Genomic DNA, 19,415 nt, shown 5'->3' on the forward strand with positions numbered 1-19,415 from the left:
GAGAGGGCGAAAAAGCAACTGACCGCCCACCCCCTTGATTTGTGCCCCCGCCGCTTTTAGTGGCCAGCTTCACACAGGGTGCCTGTCGGTATGCTCTCTTTTTAGGGGTCAGCGACAAAGATATAAGAGTGGCCGGGGGGGTCATTGGGATTTGGGTGGCAAGTCGGGAGGCGCGGGGTCGGGACAGCAGGCGCTAGGACCCGGCGGGATTTTCGCGGGGGCCGACGGAGGCGGGGCGGTGGCGAAGGACTGGGAGTCGGCGCGCGGCGAGGGCAGCCACGAGTTTGCTGCCCGGGGCTGCCGTAGAGCGGAGTGGAAGCCGAGCGGGCGCTATATAAAGCCAGGACAGGAGCCGCGCGCCGGTCAGTCGCTCCCCTTTCCCGGGCTGCCCGTCGTGCAAGGGACACGCGTGCGCTTCCTTCGCCGCGTCCAGGGCTCGCGAAGCTGCAGTCTCTCTTCGTCTGGCTGCTGCAAAAGTTACTCGCCTCGGCGACTTGCGCAAGGGAAAGCGGAGGCTCCCAAGCCTGGCAGCCGCGGTCTCCTGCCCAGAGAGCTAGGCGCGCCCTGCAGCCCCTCAAGCCGACTTTGCCCGCGCACCTACCGCTGCCGCTTTCAACTTCGCCAGCTTCCACCGAGGCTGTCCTGGGGAGGAAAGCGGGAAGATGCGCCTTCGCTCGGAACACGGTAGTGGCTGCTTCCGCCGCAGGTCGCTTCCCTGGGAAGTCCGCACGTGCTGAGGCGCCGGCTTGGTTTTGGCAAAGGGCGGGTGGTCGGCGGCGCGAGCCATGGTCCGCCGGGACGCGGGAGGCATCCCCATTGGATGAGCCCCGCTCACATGCTCAGCCCCTCTGCCGGCGCCCCTTGTGCACGGGCTGCTGTCCTGAGATGCGGCGCGCTTTGCGGGCGCCGCCCGTCTCGGGTTGCTGAGCCTGGCAGCCCTTTGGAGCCAGCCCTTTGAGGGATGGAGCAGCCTCGGCCCTGCCAAGAAACTCTGGACAGCCTGAATGTGTTCCACACCAATGACTCGTATCATTCTCGTAACTGCAGTGAAGAAGTGGCGACCTACCAAGATGCCACCCCTCTCTCCTGGAAGGTAGTGCTGACCATCGTCCTGGCCTTCATCACTTTGGCCACCATGCTGTCCAACGCTTTTGTCATCGCCACAGTCTACCAGACTCGAAAGCTCCACACACCAGCCAACTATCTCATAGCGTCTTTGGCCGTCACTGACCTCCTGGTGTCCATCCTTGTCATGCCCATCAGCACCATGTACACTGTGACTGGAAAATGGACCTTGGGCCAGATAGTCTGTGATATGTGGCTCTCTTCCGATATCACTTGTTGCACTGCTTCCATTCTCCACTTGTGTGTGATTGCCCTGGACAGATACTGGGCCATCACTGATGCGGTTGAATACTCGACCAAAAGGACTCCTAAGAGGGCAGCTGGCATGATTGCTTTGGTGTGGGTCTTCTCCATCTCCATTTCGATGCCCCCCTTATTCTGGCGCCAGTCAAAAGCTGAAGAGGTGGCAGACTGTGTGGTGAACACAGATCACATCTTGTACACAGTCTATTCCACAGTGGGAGCCTTCTACTTCCCCACCTTGTTACTGATCATCCTGTATGGGAGGATCTACGTGGAAGCCAGATCTCGAATTTTGAAACAGACACCAAAGAACACGGGCAAAAGGTTAACCCGAGCTCACTTAATAACTGATTCTCCCGGGTCAACTTCATCAGTCACTTCCATAAACTGCAAAGCCTCAGAGGCTTCTAGCGAAACAGGATCTCCCGTATATTTGAATCAAGTCAAAGTGAAGGTGTCAGATGCCCTGCTGGAAAAAAAGAAACTGACAGCTGCCAGAGAACGGAAAGCTACCAAGACACTGGGGATTATTTTAGGAGCCTTCATTGTGTGCTGGCTGCCCTTCTTCATCATCTCCTTGGTGTTGCCTATTTGTAAAGATGCTTGCTGGTTTCACATGGCCATCTTTGACTTTTTCACCTGGTTGGGATACCTTAACTCTTTGATCAACCCCATCATCTACACCATGTCCAATGAAGACTTCAAACAGGCATTCCATAAATTGGTACGGTTTCGATGCACAAGCTGACTTTTTGAATGCAGTTAAGTATAATTCTCCAGGGCAGGAGGCTTGACTGCATTCTGTGCATCTGGTTCTGCAGGTAGGTGCACCCTTCTTACCATGTTACTGTCTCTCTGGAAAGCGATACTGCAATGGTAAAGAGGAGCTCAGTGCAGAAGAGAGCCATGCAAATACTGCGTACCTATTTCCTTAGGGCTGAAGTCGCTCTCAAGCAGTGTCTCTCTGAGCCCATGGTTAAAAAATGCTGCCATATCTTGTTACGTTCCCGCTAATGTTGCAAAGGAAGTAGTTTTGGCCTTAACATTATTGTGTCTTCTGGATTATGCCTTGTAGAGCCACTGTGGTAGGAATTGGAAAGCTTTCGGACAACATCTTTGGAGAGTACTCCATCCAGTGTGACTGCTCATGAACTAAAGTTTATCATCCAAACTCCTCTGCTAGGAGATCTTTGCCTCTCAGCCATCTGTATGTTGAAAGCTCCTTGCTGATGTTTGTCACCTTTTTTCCCCCCAGCTAGCTTGTTTTAAAGACTATGCAGAGTGGACTATAAACTGTGCATGCTGCTCAAATCCTTAGTTTTACAGAGCGAAGATTTGGAAGAATTAGCATTGGTAGTCTGATTATAATGGCGCCTGGCATGTATAATGGGTTTGATTGGTGTTGATCAAGCAGGGATGGGGTGCTCTAATAAGAAACCAGCATGAGAGAAGCAACTCATTCCTGTGTGGGATTTTTTTTTTGTATAGATGTGTGCCACCTTATCTGTCTAACAATTTGTCAAATTGCAACTAACAATTCAAAGAAAGTGTGTGTGTGTGTGTGTGTGTGTGTGTGTGTGTGTGTGTGCACGCCCTCCCTCACACTCTGGTGCCAAAGCTTGCAAGCTGCTTTCCATTTTTTTTTGTTGGGCGCTATATGTCCCTGACATTTTTGCATATTTAAATAAGTGACTCACTCTAATCCGCTGTTATTTCACATACTGAATGCATACAGTATAGTTAAACAAATCGTGTTCTCTCCCTCCTTTCTTTAAAAGCTGTTTGTGCTCAAAAGCCAATATTGTATGTCTGTCCTAGGAATGAAAAGTTGATGTTTGATTGGCATCAGCAAAGAATAAATTGCCACAGTTGTGACTAAAAAGATACATTAAATGAGCCTTAGTATTTTCTTCTCTAAATACGAGATAATTTTCTCTTGCACAGATTTCAAATAGAGATACTTCCCAGTTTAAAAATCTCTTCCTTTTAGTCATCCTAGGGGACATCATCTGCTTTTAAAAATGCTCTCTAGTAAGAAACTTCATATACACACACACAAAATTTTGTATTACTCTCCATTCCCTTTCCCCTCCACCTTCTTCCGTAAATTTGATAAATTTGGAGAGAATGTTTAAATGCTATAAATGATTTTTCTGTGAGAAAGGATTTTCCTAAAGACAGACCTATTATCAGTATTTAGACAGCTGTAAAACTTGTCCTTCCTTCTGTCTTGTCAAATACTTTGATTAAAAGGTCAGTTTTGGTACAGTATCCACTACCTGGGATCAACTTTGCATTTTGCAAATTCTGTTATATGCTGTACTATGTAAAACTTGTAGCAGACGGTGGTGATTTTACTAATTGCCATTTTTTAAAGAGGGTCACATTCTTCTTAGAACTGGTTTGGCTATTCAGGAAGGCCCTAATCCCAAATACCTTTGAAAGAAAGTCTTTCATTTTTCCTCCATTAGGCTTTGGTTCTGATTTAAGAGTGGCATCAACTCTGCCTTTCCCACTGCTTGAACCTAATCCACATCTTTGTGCATTACAAAATACTCACTTTTAATACTCTATCTATCCATTGCCTTAGATGGGAACAAATCTGAAAAAAAATAAAAAGAGTCTTAGAAGTGGAAAGTTTGTCTGAAAGCATAAATTGTATTGTGACATAAAGCTTTCCGGCAGAGACATACTTTAATTTTTTTATTTATTCGCAAAATACGAATGTCAAGTACTCAGTAATTCTATGAATCTTTTCTTTTTTTTGACAGCAGACTCAAGTTGTTATTGCAAACATTTGCTGCCTGTAATTTCTCTTATCTAATGTCCATGATGTTGCAGAAACATCAGTGCCCCCAGATTGGTCTGCCACAAACTCAGTAGAGTGACGCACTAAGATGTTGTTCTAGTTAGTATAGATATCAGCTGCAATAACAGCTTGTGAGGTTTATGTTTTGACTGAAAAAAATTGTCAGATTCCAGAGTGCAGCATCTTCCAGTGTGAACCTACCTGGCGCTAGATTAGAAATTATTTGTTTTGCATAGTAAAGATAATAGACAGAGGTAACTGAAATAAATAATCCAAACTACGGTATATTCCCATGATGGTAAACATAGAACCATAAATTGAACAATGGACATAGAACTATAGAAACATAGAACTGCATACTGAATAATGGGCAATCTGCCATTAATTTATACTACCAGTTCTGCCACCTGAGGCAGGCTCTGTTTGGGCCAGCAATAAAGTAACATCTTTTCTCACCCTCTGGAAAGAGATTTTCTAGAAATCAGGATACCACTCACTCGAATAGTATGTGCTTTCTGCGGTCCCATAAGAAGTCAAACAGCCAGCCAAGAAGCAGGCAAAAGTGGATCAGTGAGAACAGAGGATCTGTTTGTTTCTTCTGCTCTGTTCCCTAGTTCACCATCCAACATGGAGTTCCGCTGACCTTTTTCTCATTGAAGCAAAAACAAAGTCATTAAGAATTGTGTTATTGTACTTTGTACAGAACTGTTAATGAGCATGGTGCTTTACAGAATGGATTTAAGAGTGAAAGATGTTATGCTCCTTGGGGTAGGAACCTATCTAAATTTTGATGATGGGGAGGGGGACAAGATGTAAGGTAAAGGCAACAAAGGGGAGGAGCAGGAAGATAAAAAATGTGAACAAACATTCTGCTTCAGCAACTAAAGCACAATTGTAATATGATTAAAACAGTAGCTTCTCAGTTGAAAAGGGAATGGATAACAAATACGTTATTGATTTTGCAAGCTTCATTTTTAATTTTTCCCCTGATCTGTATGGCTGAATACAAAAATGTTCAGATGTCTGTATCTGTGTATTGTCATGTTTGTTTAGTTTTATCCCTTTTACTTGAAAGAGTTGCTAATCTCACACTGAAGGGCCGGAAATGAAAATCAATGTACTTAAAATAACCATATGCTAAATGGTATGACTTCAATCAAGTTGAAAAGCAGAGGTGCATTCAAGAAATATAAATTTCAGAATGGCAGATGCTAGAGCAGTGAGATCTAGATCGCAGACAACAGCACTTGCACACATGGCTGAGTTTGCAGCAGAGTATGCAATCGACAGTCTATTTCCTAATAATTGGTACTGCTTGCACTACAGTTCTCTTCAAAAATGAAGCACCTTGCGCTCCTTTTTTGGGAACATAAGAGGAGAAACGTGAAAATCATATCCATGTCCCCCCATCAAACAACCTGGAATAAAAATAGCCATTTAATGTCGTGACTATATAGGGTTTTTTCCCATATTGGTGTCAGTTGCACATCCTTACCTCACCAAACACTGAGGAATCCAGCACCATTGGAAATGCCTGTCCTGTCTTGTGTTCTGATGCTGTAGAATACTAATGGAGGGGTTTTTCCTCTGCTACATCATCTCCAAAGTAAACCCTTAACAAAATCAGAATAAACTGATGTTTCTGAAGTTTGATCCTGCACCCTTATATATTTTTACTCATTATTTTTCTAAGGTTAGATATGTAATCTCTACATAAGCCCAGCAGTCAAAATTAAAATTCAGAACATGTTCCATCTGCTTTGATAGGATTGCATTTTGAGTGTTCCTCCTAAATGTAACTGAAAATCAAACAATAAAAAAGCTTTACTGTGTTCTCAAGAGTATGTGATGGAAATGGTGTTACTAATGATGGGGATATTTACTGGTTAATGTTTTTCACCATATTGTCTGTTTAAGCAAGGCTTGGCTGATGATGATGATGAGTCAATAGGAAATTTTTCGATGATTTCAATAGTGATCAATCAGATTTTGTGTGCTTTTTGTATGTGCGTGTGCGTATTTAAGGGAGATTTTGAGTCTTGAGCAATGCTTTATTTAAAGTATAACTTTGGTACAGCTGAATCAGACTAAGACCACCATTTAACAAAAGAGTATTTTATTACTGAGAATGAAAATGCCTTCTTAATTACATACAGAAGAATTATTCTCACAGTGCTTCACTAAAAATACTAAATTGTCTTCAGGGTAGTTGACAAGTATGATAAGACTTTTATTCCTCTTGACTTTCAGTTACTTAAATACCAGGTTTTGCTCAGATGTGAGAATTTCTTAAATAACATTGACATTTACTTCTCTGGCCAGCCAAATGAAAATCTGAGATTTTCATTCGTTGTGCACTCAAGAGTTCTATTAGCTGCTCCTGGGTCATTGTTTTGATTTTTGCAGGCATGGAGGTGGACATCCTCCTAGCAGTGAGATGCACCAAAATAACAATATATTCACAATTTTGAGCAGTCGGCATTCTTGCTATATAAAGCTCAATACTGACATTACAGCCTCAGTCCAGATAAAGTTAGTTCTGCTTAAATCCTCCGTTCAATTAGTTGAAAGTACTTTTTTCTGAACTAGGTTCTACAAACTCAAGTTCATTGTTCACATAAGAACAGTTGGTATAAATCGTGTGTGATCATCTTAATGCCACCTGTTTCTTTTCACAAGTAGAACTTCTATAAAAATAACACCTTATCCCTTTGAAACTTGGAATAAAGGAGTGTCTGTCAAAGACAGACTGTTATTGTAATCCTACATCAATACAATCCTGAGAGAGGTTTCCCATTTATCTAAGTGTATAAGTATTCACATATATTCAATCTTGCCATATCATTCATACAAAGGAGACTGTTCACAAGTGAAATTTAAAATACATGAACGATGCCTAAAGATAATTAGCTATGAGGAGTGCCAACTACCGTGTTTCCCCAAATATAAGACAGTGTCTTATATTAATTTTTGCTCCCAAAGATGTGCTATGTCTTATTTTCAGGGGATGTCTTATTTTTCTGTGTTCTGTTCGTCGGGCATGCTTCCAAACAAAAACTTTGCTACGTCTTTCTTTTGGGGGATGCCTTATATTTCGCACTTCAGCAAAACCTCTACTATGTTTTATTTTTAGGGGATGTCTTCTATTCGGGGAAACAGGGTAATAAGAATATCTTCAAGAGTTCTCAGGCACAATTGTTGAACACTTGTTCTAGTTTTCCTATTAGAAAAGATGCACATTTTTCAAAACACAAAAACAGACTTGTAGTGAATTAGTTAAAACATATTTTATTTTCAGTTTTTTTAACCAATTTTGTATCAAGTTTTGTTTATGTCTGTAAATCCAAGCAAATCATAATTTAAATTAGAATCTCATTCCTGTTTCTGCAAGGAAAATAAAATGATAAATGTGGGAATAATTATAATCTGAGAAAATAAAAGCTAGTGATTTTCAAAGTGAAACCGTAGAATAAATGTCGTAGATTTAATCTAATGTATTAGTTCACTCTTTACTTTCTTCGCTATCTTATAGTGCACAGCTGAGGGCCAGAATAGATGTGATGGCATCCTCTTGGCAGCCACAAGGATGCCTCTACTATTTTAAAGTCATTTAAACATGTTGGAAGGGCTTGATCCTGACTGGAATCACATTGTGATGGTCTGAGATCCTCTTATCCCCCCTCCCGCCCCCTTATGCCAACATGGTGTTCCCCGTGACTCTTTCAGTATTTCAGACGACTTGGAGGGGAACACAAGAGGGCTACACTCTGGGTCATTCAGGATCAAGACCTCATTTTTGAATGACTTGAAAATGGCAGTGGCGGCCTCATGGGTGCCACGAGGACACTGTCACATCTAGTTTGGCCTGAGTTCTGATTATTAGCAGATGAATTAGCAATGCAGAAAATCATATTGTTTAAATATGGTCTGGCCTATTAAAAAGCAAAGTCTCTTTTCTTCACCCACTGAAAAAGATTGTGCTCAACATAGTACTTTGTATGCTAGTATCGAGTTTGATAAACTGACTGAACTTCCAAACATTTTAAGTCTGGTAGCACTGGAAAGTGTTGTCAAGTCACAGTTGATTTGTGGCAATTTTTTTCTAAACAAAATATATTTTGAGGTGATTTGCCATTGCCTGTTTCCACATGGGCTGAGAGGGTTCTGAGAGAACTGTGATTGGGCCCAAAGTCCCCCAGTAGGCCTCATATGGAAGAGTGGGGAATCGAACTCGGTTCTTCACATCAGAGTCCACTTCTTTTAATGGCTACAAGATGCTGGCTCTTGTTTTTTAAGTAGATAAGTACAACTAAACTTATCATTAAAGGATTTTAGCTTCAGGGGCAGCATTTCAGTATGCCTTGTGTGCATGACGCAGACAAGACCAGTTACAGAGGTGAGGACTTCTGTGGCATAAAATAATTTTGACAGATTTAATATTTCATTCCTCTGCATCGTTGTGACACTGTAAGCAACACCTTCTGAAATGTCTCGTCCTCCAATGTACAAGTGCTAAAGATACATACAAGAGTCTTCTGCTGCATTCGGGCACCTGGGTCTGGTCCTCCAGTCACTGTCAGTTTGGAAGTAATGTAGGGAGTGCTGCAGAATACTGTGTCTGACAATCTGCATTTTGCTGGCACTGTGGATCAATTTCTGGATCTCCAGCTCTGGATCCATTACTTATCATATGTACCTTTGCATAATTGGGGAATGCTTTTAACTTAGGTAAGCATTTTACCTCACTATTTTTAAAAGTTGCAAAGAAATGCACTATATTTTTTAGAAGAAAAAAAAAATAAGGCGAGGGTGAAATAAACATAGAAAAGTTAACATACGACAGTGATCATCTTGATATAACTGCTTCAGCATTCGGAATAATTATTAATAGCACAAAATAAATTGAAACGCCTAAACAAAAACATGAATTACAGCTTGAATAGAATCAGAAAGTCCTTTGTAATTATATCAGTAAATTAAGATCTGGACCTTAAAGATAGTCATAGAAGCTCCACAAAGCAGCATGGTATAGTGGGTAGTGGTTGGGATCTGAGGCCCCTTCCCCACAAGCAAAATAATGCACTTTCAATCCACTGTCACAATTGTTTAAAAGTGGATTTTGCTATTCCACACAGTAAAATCCAGGTGCAAATTGTATTGAAAGTGCATTATTCTGCATGTGCGGAAGGGGGCAGAGAAACCTTCATCCTGTTCCTTTGCTGAGCTCACTAAGTAGGTAGAAGTTGCAGGTCATTGCGTTGATCTGAAGAAAAATTTAAAACAAAGGCAAAACAGTAACCTCTGTTAGGAGTGACCAAAATAACCCTGGATGGAAGTCTCCATAATGCCAAATGTTAAACAACAACAAAATGTGTGTGGTGTGTGTGCAGGAAGGGGGTGGGGGTGGGGGAGATGTTCAGATCATAATATTAAGACCTTGTGTCTATATCCTGTATAGCACTCCTGGCATGGTGCTGTGTAGTGTTGGAATTATGCTGCACCAGAATCTTTCAGGAGGAAGAAAAAGGAGAAAGAAGTCACTAACTGAGAATGTAAAAATGGCAAAAGCTTTTCTCACTTCTGCTTTCCTTACACATGCTTATAATATGTGAAATGGCAAAGAACTGTGACTATTCTTTAGATGTTCCAAATTAAATGGAGAAGGAAGAAGATCAAATGGTTTCTGATTTTTTAAAAACTTATTTTCTACAATAAAAACAGATTTTAGCCTAACTAACCTTGTATGTATAGAGCACACTGAATGGAAGTCATCTAGAGTTACACTCTTATGCACAACTGTTCAGAAGTAAGTTCCATGGTATGTAGTCATACTTCAGAGTACCTTCACACAGTACTGTCTTATCAAGTTCCTAGTTTATACCGAAAGGTATGTCCCAACGTCTTTGAGTTTAGCTCTTCTAAGAGACCTATCAGTAGTGCTTGGTAGTTAGTGTTCAATAGGCCACTTTATTTCATACCCCAGGTTTGATGGGGTAAGGCAGTGAACAAATTGTCTGACCAAAATAACTTGCAATCTATTTAGGTTCATGGTAGCCGAAACTGTGGAGACTGAAGCCAATATAGACAGCTCTTTCTTGGCTAAGCCTAATGATGTAAAAAGGTGGGAGGAATAAATGAAATTTTCTGCATATTGGGAAGGAAAATGCAATATTAAGCAAGCATACCTTTATGCAGAATGTGAACTAAGTCATTGGGGGGGTGGGGGGCTCAGCATTTAGCAGAAACATATTTTCTTAACGTAAGGCCTTTTCTCTAACACAATTGTTGCTGTCAACAGGAGAGATTAGTTTGCCCTCTGTACCTCAGCAAAATATTCACAAAGCAGAGAATTCTAAAATTTTTGAGTTTCTATTAAAATACCCAAAGTGGTAGGTAAATGTTTTTTCAGAACCTGCATGAAAGTGCACCTTTTTAAAAAACACGCGCCAAATCCACATCAGTGGGGAGGATCAGGGTTTCAATCTAGATTTAATTTCCCGCTGTTGGCAGAGCCTTCCAGCCAATCAGAGCACAGTGGGCTGTGCACGATTTGTGTGCAGCCCTTTTTTTGTTTTGTGCCAGGCTACATGGAAACATGGCAGCATGGAGCGTGATTTCTGTGCCAACTGTTAACTAAAATTACACTTTTGTGCCAGCACAGCTGTGTGGATAAAAAGTACCGAAGCCATGCATAAATGTAGCTTAGTGCGAAAAACAGCTACGGTTCTATCTACGCATGTGTGTGGTGACGTAGCTGTGCAAAAAAAAAGTTTTTTAAAAAATTCCCGCCCCAACACAGCGCAACAGCCAATCAGGACAAGGAAGAAAGAGCCACTGAGCAGATCGGGTGTGCGATTGCACGATCATGGGGAGTGCTGCACTGTATGAAAGCGTGATAGACATGGATGTCCTCATCACACCCTCACTGCAGTGGGGAGGGTGAAACCATGATGAAAAGGTGCCGTTTCTTTTGAAACCTGGTTGTACCTGAATTTCTTAGCGGGAATTTGACCTAAGTGGCAAGATCATATCTGAGATATTATTCATGAGGCCTGATGGTGCATGGCAGTGAACTTATTGTCCCTGCTTCGTGAGTGCACGCCCTATTGAAAGGATTCCCTGTTCGCTGACATAAGAATGTTTCGGCTGAAATGGACAGAGAAGATCACCAATAGAACAAGATCTCTTGTGGAATAAATTTTTCAAGCACTGCTTACAAGTGGGATTGCCAACTTTTCTGTTTGCGCAGTGTTGCCATGGGTCTGATGGGGCATGAAGAAAGCAGGATAAAATGTGTAAAAGTTTTTCCTTGGTGTGTTCTTATGCTTGAATGTGTTGCAGTTCTCAGGTATCTTTTATGCAATCTGGAAAGGCAAGCATCTCTAGTGGAAAATGATTGTAATCCCACAGAGGAAAAAAATGGCTCCCTACTGGTAATTGGTGCCTCTGTAAGGATAGGATGGTGCATTGAAAAGTTGTCCAGCTGCTGACAGACAAGAAAGACAGGAACAGTGTGGTGTACTCATCTTAGCAGCTTAGGACAAGTTGAGTGAAGATTTGTGCAGCAGCCATTCTGCACTCTCCAGACAGTTCTTCTCTTTCTCAGTAGTAATTATCTTTGCGAAGTGTATATTTGAGAGGGAGGGAGGATGAAGTGTGGTCATTAGCACAGTACTCACCTATCATGCCATGTAGAGAGATGCATTGGAACGCTGACTTAAGTGACTGCACGATCTGCTCCGTGTTATTTGGATCTGATATTGCAGGGAAGAATGAGTCATGATGGTTGACTGGCAATTCTAATAAGTAGAATGTTTTGTGCTCACCAGCAAAGGCAACTGTACTCTTCGTGGCCTTCATCTATGAAAATAAAAGCATGCCTTCTGTGTAAAATGAATATTTAACATGTGTTCCACATGAGGAATGGAGCTTGTTGTCAGTCCACGGTTTCCCTATATAAGGGGGTAGGGATTCGAGAGGAAGGCACTGAATGCCCCTGTATGTGAGTACTCTTTGTATTTTTGAATTATTTTGAAGTTCGCTTACACTTTTAGGAGTTTTAATATCACTAGTGGTATACTGTAACTGCAGTTAACTAGAATCCTATCTGCTATTGTAGCTCTTGGTAACAGGAAAGAGCAAGAAACAGTCTAGTTGGGCTTTTTGTGTTAATTGGAAATTAGAGCTGTTAACACAATTAAACAAATCTTACCCAGTCCTGAGGGCTGCTGAGGTGGAGGCGACTGGCCACCAGCACAGCAGTGGCACCACTGGTCCATTCCCTAAAGGGAACCCGGAGAGCTTGGGAATTGGGAAAATCCCTATCAGCAGGCTTTCAGGGGCTGTGACTGTTGCAGCCTCTTTCACAACAGCATCACTGTGTCCATAAGACACCATAGGAGCCTGTCAGTATAGCTGTGATGGATGGGAGAACCAACGAATACAGGGAGGCAACTATGGGAGCCAGCTCCAGGAAAGTGTGAGCGGGTTGGTGGGTGGGACTCACTGCTGGCAGGGTTGCTAATCCTCCAGTGCGGACAGGATATTCTCACCCCCAGCTCTCATTTGTCACTACCACTTGGTGGCAATGGGAGAAAAAAATGGCCATCAAGCCTATGTGTGATGTAACCTCTGGGGAAAACTTTGAAGTAGTTTTGCTGAAGGCTCTATGGTTTTACAGTAGAATTTCTGGGAACTCCTAGAGAGGGGTGACATCATTTCCACGGTTTTCCTAGAAGTGACACCAAGCTGTTCCTGATGGCTGCCCTCCCCGCCCCATATACCTGCCTCTTGCTCTCTCACTAGTTGCTAGGCTGGGCCTGGAAACCCTACTGCTAGGCTATGCCCCAAACCCGCAGCACACACCACACTCCAATAAAGGCGCAGACCTGCCAACCCTACCACTGTGCTACACCCACAGCACCCCATAATACCACACCAACAGCACCACAGGCCTCCATCAAGCAGACTGGAAGCAGCAGTACCAGGGCATATCCCACATGTAAGTAGCAACCCTAAGCTACTTACCCAGGAGTGACTCCCCCAAAAAGCAATGATGCTTACTCTCCACAAAAGTGGCACAGGGACAGCAAAAGGCACACAGGGTATGCCATGGGTGCTGGGCAGTCACCAGTGGAGGTGCTTCCCAGAATTACAGCTATGGTGTGGTGGCTGGCCTCAGGGTGTGCCTTAACTTCAGGGTGCTGAGGCTGACCTCCTGATCCCTAATGAAGCAGAAGGTGGGCCACAAGGGCAGGAGCTGACATGAGACCCTGGATTACTGCTGACGAGTTTGCAGGAGCCCCTCAATGCCTGGCTGCTGCCTGTCCATGTCCAAAATGGCAACTACTAACTGCATGAAGCCACACCTATTGTGGCTTTATGTGGTCCTCCAGAACACAGTATTCCTCCCTTTGTGCTCGATTTCTAGCCACTCCATTTTGATGGTCATCCACATGGATAAAAGGGTAAGATGAGCTGTGGACCCCATGCAAGAGAGTTTGGCAGCAACTCCACATCACCAGACCCACCAAGGATCTCAGTGGCTGCAGCATAGGGGGCCAGGTTAGGGCATAGCACAGCTCCAGCAACCTCCACCCATATCCTGCAGCTCCACCCCACCACCATCTGAGGACATAGAGTCCCACCCACTACAGCAGTTTTCCATGACAACTCTCTCTGAGGAGTCTCCAGTGCCCAGAATCTGGAGGATGACCACCCTGACCTCCATGGTACAAAGTTACAAAGATGACGCCAGCAGAAGAGGTCAGAGCAAAGGAACCTAAGATGGCAACAAGAAGCAATACATCAGTTTGCAGGGTCAATCATGCCCCAACTCATTGGCTGCTTCCATCCTTGTCTATCCTTTCAGAGGGCACGGTGGTGTTGCTACTCAAATAAATGGAGCATTCACAGAGCACCTACAGTTCCCAACAGCACCTGGCTGAAGCTGTTTTGCCTGGACAGGGTGGCCTTCCAAGGCCTCTGAGAGGAGTTCGGCCAAGTGTTACAGAACCAAGCATCTGCTCTAATATTTCATGAAATCTTATGCTAGAGTGAACTTTGTTAGTCTTTATTATGCCATTGGATTTCTGTTTTATAATCCTATGCAGAGCTGGTCCTATGTAACTACTTTGACACTAATGGTCTTAGACTGGAATAACTCTTAGTACTCCAGTCCTAGTCTCCTAGTAGTGCTATTTGAAAATGATGTTTAAAATTGTGATTTTACTGCTCAAGCCTATTTTACTAATATTTATAAGTGACTTGGTATTAACTTCGGTTTTCTATTACTGTCATACTACTGACAAGTACTATGAAGCTATTGAAAGGTGAACTTTTTCACACCTTACTTTAGAGGATCATCATGTCAGTGTGCTTAGATTTAGAGAAATAAGAGCAAAAAAATTTGTGCCAAAGGAAGAATGCTTCACAGTGGCCCTAGACAGGAAATAAAAGATGTTTCTCTGGGCTAACATAGAACATTTTGCACATGTAGAATAGAAGGTTGGCAAAAGGCTGATCTACTGGGAAATTGCTTCTTTCTGTGACAAAGAGGCAAATAATTGAATCTTAACAAGGGTACTGTAACAAATTATTATTTTTAGTATTGCTAGGTGACATTAAGAGCCTTCCAAATGTGCGGTTGCTGAAGTTCCGTGATCACCAATAGATATTTTTTCTATGGAAAAAAGAGAAGCATAAAAAAGGTAAGAGAATGCTTCAGAAATAACACAGATGAAAGAAAGTGAAGTAGAATATTATATTGAGAGAACAGACATTTTCCTAGCTGAATGAGTAGGAACACGGGGCAAAATGAACAATAAAAGTATAGAATGGGGGAAAAAACAATCCCTCTCTAATTCACAGATTCATTTGGTTGTTGTAAAGTTCCAGGATCCATTTGAAATGGGAAATCCCTAGTGCTTAGTCTGTTGCATGTTGCCGGAACTCAATACTGCAATAAAAGGTGAGCTTTTGTGAATGTTACTTTCTTAACCCCAAATTGGCACATCTGGGATTAGGGTACAAGCTTTCTGATAAGAGGTGTTGATTTCTATGAAAAGTTTGCCCTGGGACATTTCCGCTTAGAAATTAATCTCTGGAAAAGTGAAGCTTGTCACTATGAGATTCTGTGCACTGGTAACCAATTATTGGGGTGTACATCTTCCAGAGCTAGTCATTTACAGTAAGCCAAAAGCTGCTTTCTCTGAAGTAGAAATTGCAGAAGGCAAGTTGGTAGGGAGTGCAGGAGCCCTTTGCAAGAGCAGTTTTTGTGGGTTGAAAATTCCATTCTCCAAGGCTTTCAATATCAGTTCATCACTTTTATGGAATGATGCAGTCATTTACCACTTCAGACCTTTGAAACGGTAGATGCCCTTAAAGTCAAAAAAGTTTTAAAAATTAAAAAAAATCTATATATATAAAAAGCTAACAGTGTTTTTGTTACTGATGCCCTAACGCCGAAACGGCTGGACGGATCAGCCCCAATTTTTCACATGACGTTCCTCCCTGTTGCGGGCAGGTAATTGGACCTTCAAATTGCCAAAAGTCCATACCTGAGCCAGGTAAAATGTCTTTTTCCTGGCACACCAGGCCACGAAGCTGGCTGTGTTTAATTTATTTATTTATTTATTCATTTATTTTTTCGATTTATAAACTGCCCCATCCCCTATGGGCTCTATGGGCTCTCTGTCACCCTTAGAATGTTTGTGCAGCATGTCTGTGGCCTGAGGGGTTGGTATGCCCTTAGAATATCTATGCAGATGGCCAGAGATGAGCAGTGAAAACAGTAAATAGGTAATACTGTTAGGTAATACGAGTGGAAGTGAAACACATACACACTTTGCTGTGTGAGACGTCAGATGGGGTTCCCCCCCTCACACGCAGGTATCTTTCACCCACTGCTACCACACAACCCACATACTCTCATACACATCTAGCTCATCCTCACACACCTCACTCTGCCCTCCCTCACATCCAACCACCACTTATCCACTTCCTCACCCATATTCGCCACAGCTCTCTTTTACTAAAAGCGATCTGGAGTTTGCCTTTTTCTACTGAGAAAATCCACGGGGTGAGGGCGAACCAACACTCCTGGCTGCGATTCTTTTGCACATGGCCCTTTAAGAACCCAGGGAGCTGGCCTCGATCTGAGCGCCTCACCACCCTGCCTCTGCTGCCTGACTGGGATAGCCTGCTTAGCCCAGTTCTGCCTTACCCAAGCCAGGACTGTGCATGTCAACCAGCCTCATGGACAGCGGGATTCGCACTCTGGGCAGTTCCGTTATGGAATGGAAAGGGTTATACCTTATACTAAAAACCAAGACACCACCATATAACAATGTGAATTGAAAAGAGAAAGACGGATTCCATTTGACCACCCCAAAAGGCTATTCTGCGGATCATTGGACCTGTGTTGATATCTGTGTGGGTTGCAGACTGTGATGAGAAGGACAATTGCCACAGCAACGTGTGGCCGGGCCCCGCTAGTTACAAATATGTATCTTTCAAAGTAGTGGTTCTATTTCCAATGTCTGCTTTGTAATAGTAGTACACTGTTCTAGTACATTGTACATTGTTACGTGGTACATTGTTTTGGACTATTTATAAAAATCCAAGGCAGAAATGGCTGTTGTTGTTGGAGCAAAGACCAATGAATGACTATAGCTAATGGATGAGTCATACTTTTACCCAATTAATGCTTTCATCAGCAAAAAAGCTTACACATTGCCTTTTGGAAATATCCACAGAACTTTAATGAACCTTGCATTTAATATAGTCCATTTCTGCTGCCCTAAAGGATGATAGAGATGATCTGTGCCCGTTTCCATAATTTGGGAAATACATTGATTGAAACATAAAGTGGAACCATATTACATTTTATAGCTAATTTGTGAAACCAGGTTTTATTATGCAGATGATTGTTCAGTTCCTAGTTTACCTCAAAAGTGCAGTTTCATTGCCTGCACTCTTTCCCCACCTTCTTCAGAGAGGATTGGCTGACATCCTGGTAAGGCACTGCTGGGAAACAAGCCAGGATTAAACCAAGAGGCCCACATTCATAAACAAAACCTTAATCCAGAATATATGTGACTCGCAAACCACCTTAAAACTCATGCTTTCAGATCCTGTTGTGGTATACCCTGACTAAACATTCTTGCTTTATACAGTAGTATTTAATTTAGTGCTCACAGGCAATCACTTCTCTGATTCACACTTGGAAATGAATCTCATTGATTTCCTAGGGCATGGATCTAAGTGTTAATTTTACAGTGACAGCCCTACATGAAATCAAAGAGTAATAAGAATATTAACTTCCCTACCAATAGCAAAAACCTGAATTTGGAGTCACATGTTGTCAACAGAGGCTCCATCTCTGCAAGCTAAAAGCCTAGAAAAAAATCCTTCATGTATTACTAAAGTTCAGATTTGCACGCGCCATTCATTCAGTGAGCGCTTATCTGCTCAAGATTACTATGTGTCTTAGAAGGATGGTGTCATCCCTCCTAATTGGAACTGAGATGTACCCTGAGAAAGACTAATTTTGTAAGGGAAGGGGGGGAAACTTGCTCATTGTTAATAAGGCCTAGAAGATTCTGATTAAAAATGTGCCTTCATTGGTCAACCAGTCAGCCTAACCCATAAATCCATACTCAGTGTTACCCAATTACCTTTCCTCTTGATTCTCTTCTTATCCTCCACTCTACATGCGTGGAACTTTACATATGCACTTGAAACATCTAGTTTCTGGTGAGAGTCTACTGTGATATTTAGAAGCTAGTGTTTGTTATTTTCTGTTGTGTAACTATTTGAACCTTGATGCATTTTACTGTTATTTTAAGTTGGTATTTCGGAAGATTCGCTTTAATAAATTTTTAAAATATTTTTGGCATCTTTTGAGTTTCTGGTTCAGAGCCCATAGTGCTCAAAGTTGCTACCACCCCCAGGGCTGGGTTAGGTCCTTGACACATTTTCAGTAAGTCGTAATATGGAAGATATCTTATGAGAACTGAGTATGAGGGAATAGCTTTTGTCGTTTCTTTTGCTCCCAGATAGTACAAGGACATATCTTTTCATGTGTCCTGTGGGGGACCTTCACACATTTATTCAAACAATTCCATATCCCACTTATGCTGGAGATAAAGGAATGCCAGTCACTTTGTCCTTATCTGACACACCGTACTGGATGAATTTTGGCATTTGCCAGAAGAATGTTTAAAAACCTTTAATGTGTTTATTTTATTTTTATAGAGAATGTATGGAATTACAACCAAAGGCATCAGCACAAACAGAAAGCTGAGCCTAGCATTGTTCTAAAGATAAATCGGAGAGATAGAGAGCAAAAGAGAGACTTTGGTGTTGTGCACAGTATTGCAATTAGACTGGAGAGACGTGAATTCAAACTTCCACTCTGCAGTAAAGGTTTGTAAGTTGGAATAGTCTATCTGACAGGACAGTTGTGAAGCTGTGAAGATAACAGGAGTCGTCTTTTATATGCCTCCTGGAGTTCCTTGAGGAAAGGGCAGGATACACAGTCATTAAATCAATTTAAAATGATACCATGTAGAAGCTTATATGTTGTTCACTTCCAGCTTTCCACCAGTGACACAGTAGGCATTGTTAAAATGAAATTATCACTCCAAAATAAAAAGGATGCAACACTTTGCATGTCTATTGTTGTGCATGGGAAGACAGAGTAAAAAGGCCCTAAATCACCTACTATTGCAAAAGGATTATATGAAACTGCCCCTAGACAGAGAAGTTTAAATGCAGTGGATGACTTCATGATCTTTATTGAATGTTGGGAAAGGGAGGGAATAATATATGATAAATGCTGAGAGGTTGAGATTGAGGAGCACTGTGTACACAGTCTTCTCTCTCTCTCTCTCTCCCCCCCCCCCTCCATACACACATTGAAAACTTTTACTTAAAGGTAAGGTAAGGTGGATGGGTGGGTGGGTGTGAAAGAACAGGGCTGGATTGCCTGCTAAGGAAGGCTGGGAACATCTTCCTTGTCTGTTGTCAGTATTTAGCCTGGATGTGTGAGCCAAAGGGTCAAACAGCTCTTGGCTCTTGTAACATCTGCCCCTACCAGAGTTGTGCTACTGACACGAGCATTTGCCCAGATCATTGGAATATTGTAGTTTATATATCTTAATTTGACAGCCAGCATAGTGAAGTGGTGGAGAGTGGAGGGCTCCAATCTGAAGAACCAGATTTGATTCCCCACTCC

The 19,415-nt window shown here is 42.4% G+C and overlaps 1 protein-coding gene across 1 annotated transcript in view; it reads left to right on the plus strand.

Moving 5' to 3' along the window:
* Nucleotides 1-628: 628 nt before the first annotated feature.
* Nucleotides 629-19,415, plus strand: part of HTR1B (5-hydroxytryptamine receptor 1B) — a 34,584-nt gene continuing 15,797 nt past the window's right edge. The window contains exon 1 of the mRNA XM_048495574.1: nt 629-2,189. Within this exon, the coding sequence (XP_048351531.1) occupies nt 962-2,116 (1,155 nt within the window). The 5' untranslated portion in view covers nt 629-961 and the 3' untranslated portion in view covers nt 2,117-2,189. The remainder of the gene's footprint in view (nt 2,190-19,415) is intronic.

The sequence above is a fragment of the Sphaerodactylus townsendi genome, linkage group LG01 (genome assembly GCF_021028975.2).
Source record: "Sphaerodactylus townsendi isolate TG3544 linkage group LG01, MPM_Stown_v2.3, whole genome shotgun sequence".
NCBI classification, from domain to species: Eukaryota; Metazoa; Chordata; class Lepidosauria; order Squamata; family Sphaerodactylidae; genus Sphaerodactylus; species Sphaerodactylus townsendi.